General features: G+C 39.2%; 1 protein-coding gene across 1 annotated transcript; it reads left to right on the forward strand.

Annotated features, from left to right (window-relative positions):
• The first annotated feature begins 2,402 nt into the window (after positions 1-2,402).
• On the forward strand, positions 2,403-5,282 carry LOC138892107 (uncharacterized). Its single transcript, XM_070175803.1, has 3 exons — positions 2,403-2,604; positions 3,726-3,821; positions 4,327-5,282. The coding sequence occupies exons 1-3, from the start codon at positions 2,403-2,405 to the stop codon at positions 5,280-5,282; spliced, it is 1,254 nt and encodes a 417-aa protein (XP_070031904.1).
• Positions 5,283-6,210: the final 928 nt, after the last annotated feature.

A 6,210-nucleotide genomic window follows, 5' to 3' on the forward strand; every position in this document is an offset into this window, starting at 1 on the left:
TGCGCCTCAGCATGATTATGTGCCACACTCTCTTGGGAGCCTAATTATAATTGATATTATTTTATGGTTTGAGCGGTTATAATTATTTAATGACAGAAATTGACCTGGATTTATTATTAGTGAAAGAATTATTATTCACTGCTTGTTATTGAGTTATTATTATTATTTACATAACCCATGCTTAGTTAGAATTCATGTATTTTACTGTTAGCCTATAGTAAGTGTCGATGTCGACCCCTCATCACTACTTCTTCGAGGTTAGACTAGATACTTACTAGGTACATGTTGTTTATGCACTCACGCTACACTTCTGCACTAATCGTACAGGATCTTAGGCAGGTGCATCTGGCGGTCATATTAGCGCTCACCCCCATTACCCTGGGCCTAGTGGTGAGTTATTTTCCGAGCCGCTCTGCATTACGTAGAGTCTCTCTTTTGCATCTATTTTCTGTCTACTTTTATTTTTCAGACAATAGTTAGAGTTTTTTATATTCTACTAGTTGCTCATACACTTGTGACACCGGGTCTTGGAACACATACTAGTAGACTTTATGGTTTTGGAGTATTTATGTCACTGTATTTGCTCACTCATTAGCCTTCGTTTTACTTTATTAAATTTTTCTACTCCTCATTTTCTTAATAAATTGAATTCAACTACTTGGGAATTTTATTAAAACAAGCAATTACATGATTATTTCAGTGTTAGCTTGCCTAGCGGCGACGTTGGGTGCCATCACGGTCTATAGGAGAAACTGGGTCGTGGCAATATTTCTTTTAAAGTTATTTTATAATCTCATTTCAGTTTTTGTATATTTCATATTTTGGATCAAACTAATTCACAATTTAACTGTACCGTTTTATAGGTAAACAGCTTGGCGTCCACCGTGGGACATAGACAATTGTGTAATTACCTTGATCCATTCATCTGTTACTAACTAATTTTGATTCTTTTCTTAGCAAAAGAAAAAACATATATGGCATCTAACGATGTCAACAATTCATGTAATGTTGGAGCACACAACGAATGTGAGGATGTGCTACACTGTGATAATTCAACTAGTGAAACCCGCAATGAAGGAGATGGAACAACTCTAGTTCGTGAAGGTAAAAATCCTCGGTATGTGGGGAGTCCAACTCCTGATGATGCGGATAACGAATGCATTATTGAAACGGTCAAAAGCTTGAAGGAGCAATAAAGAGCAATTATGGATCACCTCTCAAGGCAATATCAGGTGATGACAGAATTGAAACAGGAACTATTGGGTGCTTCCAATAATTCTAATGGAGGAGCTCGGAATCCTCCTAGCGTCCCTACAAATCAAGCAGTTCAAAGAACCGGTAACGAGGTTCCAATGTATAAGTTAGGTTTTAAAGAGGCAGGTGGTAAAGGTAATGGATCTGGGAATGACAACAACGCAAATGAATCTTTCAAAATCAAGCTCATGAGATTTATGAGGGAAATGAATGAACATATGGACCAAAATACTAAAGAATCCCATGCTCGGATGGATCAGATCCTGGAAGTGCCACCGGTGCTAAAGGGACCGGATTCCAAGAAGTATGTGTAGTTGCCATTCAAACCAAGTACGACCCAGAGTTGATTCCAAAAAGGTTTAAGATGTTGAATGTTCAAAGTACGATGGGACTTCAAACCACAGGAATATATCACGACTTACACTATGGATGTAAAGGGAAATGACTTGGTCGAGCACGAGATCGAATCAGCCTTGTTGAAGAAATTCGGTGAAACCCTAATGAAGGGTGCTTTAACTTGGTATTCTCTTTTAGCTGAACATTCCATTGATTTATTTGAAATGCTTGCAGACTCTTTTATTAAAGCTCATGCTGGAGCAAGAAAAGTCCAAGCAAGGAAGGCGGGTGTATTCGGAATAGCCCAAGGAGAATATGTACTATTACGAGATTCATAATTCGGTTTCAAAAGGAAAGGATGTTATTTCCAGTAGTACCGGATGAGGAAGCATTTACCAAGGGTCTCAACCTGTTGAGCTCAGATGCCTCCAGGAAACTAAAGGAAATCATGTTAGAATTTTAGGCAACCACATGGCGGAGGTCCACAATCGCTACGAGTCAAAGATTAGAATAGAGGATGATCAACTAGGTTACTCGGTGTCTTCCAAAGGACGGAATCGATATCGGAATCATGAATGGTTTAAAGTTGAAGTTGATGTAGATCAGAGATCTTCTAGAGTAATTTTCGGCCTTACGAAAGGGTCGGTAGGTGAGGAAATAAAGGTTTTCATTCATCGGATAGGTTTTCTTCCGATAGAAGAACGAATCGTGGTTAGAACAGCAGAACGTTTCAAGCGAAAGTCTACGTGGAAAATCGAGATGCTGCAAAACCATCAAACCCGACTACGGGGTCACCGCGCTTGACGATAAACATGATTTTTGGTGGTGATAAAGTAAATGGGGTGATGTTTTCAGCAGCAAAAAAGATGAAGATATCGGTAACTCATGGCAAGAGGATCCGAGAAGCTATGGAGAATAACATTAACTTCATAACAGATGATGCTGATGGACTTCTTTTACCGCACAATGATGCTCTGGTAGTATCTCTTAATGTCTTAGATTTTAAAACTAAACGTATGTTGGTCGATCCACATAGTTCAGCCAACATCATATAATAAAGAGTTTTAGAGCAAAAAAAGTTAACCGGAAATATAAATCCGGCAATAAAACTTTTAGTCGGGTTCAACTTAACAAGTGTTACGACCCGATGAGAGATTTTGCTGCCCATGCATGCCGAAGGCATAACAAACACCATTTTGTTCGAAGTGGTAGATGGCAACATGGAATATAACATGATCATTAGAAGGCCTTGGATACATGAAATGAAGGTTGTGCCTTTAACTTATCATCAATTGTTGAAATTTCCCATACCGGAGGGAGTCAAGAAGACTAAGGGAGATCAACCGACTGCAAGAGAGATTAACACAGTCACTTTGTTCAATAGTAAGGGGAAAGAAACAAGCAAATAGCAACTACAAGAGTTGATGCCCTCTTCCACCCAGATTGAAGATAGCGGAGAAGAGGAGTCAGCGAATATTTATCAGGTTCCGAGGTCTTTTCATGTACTGGAGGAAATGGATGTGACCAAATCAATTGTTGAAGAACTCGAACAAGTGTCTTTGTTCACGGAGTTTTTGGAAAGAAAATTTCACTTAGGAACGGGGTTGAGCCCGAACGCAGGTTAAAAATTATTGATTTTCGAAAAGCTAACGTCGATTATTTTGCATGGTCACATTCAAATATGATATGTATTCCATTGGAAGTTCCCTCTACCAACAATTGTTTATATTTGGGAGGTAAATTATCCCGATTGGATAGCTAACCTAGTAGTAGTACCTAAAAAGAATAATAAATTTAGAATGTGTGTAGATTATAAGGATTTGAAAAAGGCACACCCAAAGGACTCTTTCTCATTGCTAAACATTGATCAAATGATTGATGCTATAGTCGGGCATGAGTTAATGAGTTTTTTTATTCATATTCCGGGAATAATCAAATTAGGATGCACTTGGAAGATCAGGAAAAGACCTCATTTTTCACAAAATTTGGCACATACTACTTTAATGTGATGCCTTTCGAGATTAAGAATGATGGAGCCACTTACCAAAGGCTCGTTAATAAAATGTTTGAACAACAAATAGGTAAACCAATAGTGTTTTATATTGATGATATATTGGTTAAGTCTCTTAATGTAGGAGATCATTTGAATCATCTCCAAGAGACGTTTGACATTTTGATGAAATACAACATAAAGCTCAACCCGAAGAAGTGCACTTTCGGAGTTGGTTCTGGTAAGTTCATGGGGTTTTTTGTTCTCTCAAAGAGGAATCGAATTAAACCCCGATAAGATAAAAGCCATCGAGGATATCCTGGATTAATTGACAAGTGTAAAGGAAGTATAGAGGTTGACCGGTAGGCTAGCGGCCCTAAGCAGGTTTATCTCGTGGTCTTCGGAGAAATGCCATCATTTCATTTTTCTTTGGAAAAAGAGCAACATTTTTGTGTGGACTCTAGAATGCCAGCATGCATTGAAAAACCTAAAAAGATACTTTTCTAGCTTTCTGTTGCTATCAAAACTGATGGAAGGTGAGAAATTATTAATTTATCTCGCGTTCTCGGAAGTAGCGGTAAGTGCTCTTCTGGTTTGGGAGGAAAAATGTACACAATTTCCTATTTATTATGTTAGTAAAATGCTATCACGAGCGGAGATACGTTATCCGCACCTTGAAAAATTAGCCTTAGCTCTCGTAGTTGCCTCTTGAAAGCTCAGGCCTTATTTTCAATGTCATCCCATAGCCGTTGTGACAACTTTTCCCTTGAGAAATATCCTTCATAAACCTGAACTATCGGGTCGATTGGCTAAATTGGCAGTTGAAGTTAGTGAATTTGACATTGAATATAAACCCAGGACTGTGATCAAGTCACAAGTTTTAGCCAACTTCGTGGCTAACTTTTATTTGGGATTAATGCCTTTAGCTGCTAAAGTGGAAATGTTAGTATCGGGTACGGTATCGGGTATTTGGACATTGTTTACGGATAGGGCTTCCAACGTGAAAGGGTCCGGTCTTGAGATAGTGTTAAACACTCCCTTGGGTGAAACCCCGAGACAGGCTATTAGAAGTGTGCCATTAACTAATAATGAAGCCAAGTATGAGGCTTTGGTTTCAGGACTTGAACTAGCTCGGGGACTAGTCTCCAAGGTTATCGAAATAAAGTGTGACTCCCAGCCGGTAGTGAACCAGGTGTATGGAATTTTTGACACCAAGGAGGAATGTATGCATCAGTACTTTAATAAAGTTCAGATATTTCTTTCCCGGTTTAGGGAATGGTCAATCATCCATATTATAAGAGAAGTAAATGTGGAAGCACAAGAATTGGCCAATTTGGGGTTGTCCACAAAAATGAAAGGATCTAATTTCGGTGCGGTAGTTCAATTATTGCATTCGGTGTTGGACGTGAACAACTATTGTGAAGTTAACTCAACCAACCTAATTTGGGATTGGAGAAATGAGTTTATAGAATATATAAGGCATGGCAAATTGCCTGAAGACCCAAAAGCATCCCGGACACTTCGTACTAAGGCAGCTCGTTACTGTCTTGTTGACAGTCAGTTATACAGGAGATCGTTCCAAGGACCATTGGCTAGGTGTCTAGGGACATTGGAGGCTGACTACGTGATGAGGGAAGTTCACGAAGGAGTGTGCGGGAACCATTCCGATGCAGTCGTTGGTTCTCAAATTGATAAGGGCTAGTTATTAATGGCCTCGGATAGAGCAGAACGTGAAGGCATTTGTTCAACAATGTGACAGATGTCAACATCATGAACAGTTAGTACATCAACCGGCGGAACTTTGCATTCGGTGGTGTCACCATGACCATTCATAAAATGGGGGATGGACATAGTCGGTCCCTTACCACAAGGACTCGATAAGGTAAAATTTTTATTGGTTTTAACTGACTATTCTACTAAATGGGTTGGAGCAGGTGCTTACCAAACGATCGAGGAATGAGAATTGATTGATTTTATATATGATCACATCGTCTTCTGGTTTGTATTATCAAAAGAAATTGCTTGTGACAATGGGCCACAATTTATGGGTTCCAAAGTCAAAAAGATTTTAGAGGAATTGAAGATCAAACGGATGACATCTTTATCATATCACCCAAGTGCTAGCGGTCAAGCGGAGTGAACGAATAAGATAATAATTCAAAACCTTAAAAAGAAGTTATAAGATGCTAAAGCAAGTGACCATATGAGTTACCGGGTGTGTTATGGGTATATCGGACCACGACGAAATCGAGCACGGGTGAAACACCCTTTTCACTGGTATACAGTGCGGAAGCTTTGATCCCGGTGGAGGTTGGAGAACCGACTTTAAGGTAGTATTCCCGAGCAAACAAGGAGACAAATAATGAATAATTATTGGTTAAACTAGATTTTCTTGAAGAGCATCAGAATCTGGCATATGTGAGGATGGTGGCACAAAAATAAAGAATGGAAAGATATTACAATTGCATAGAAAATCTCTGATATTTAAAAGTCGGGGATTTGGTTTTGAGAAAGGTAACTCAAAGTACTCGGAAAATTTATACTGGAAAGCTGGGACCAACGTGGGAAGGACTTTATCGGATTTCTGCTATAACCGGTGAAGGCTCATATCAATTGGAGAATCAAGACGG

Source organism: Nicotiana tomentosiformis, chromosome 5, assembly GCF_000390325.3.
Source record: "Nicotiana tomentosiformis chromosome 5, ASM39032v3, whole genome shotgun sequence".
Lineage (NCBI taxonomy): Eukaryota > Viridiplantae > Streptophyta > Magnoliopsida > Solanales > Solanaceae > Nicotiana > Nicotiana tomentosiformis.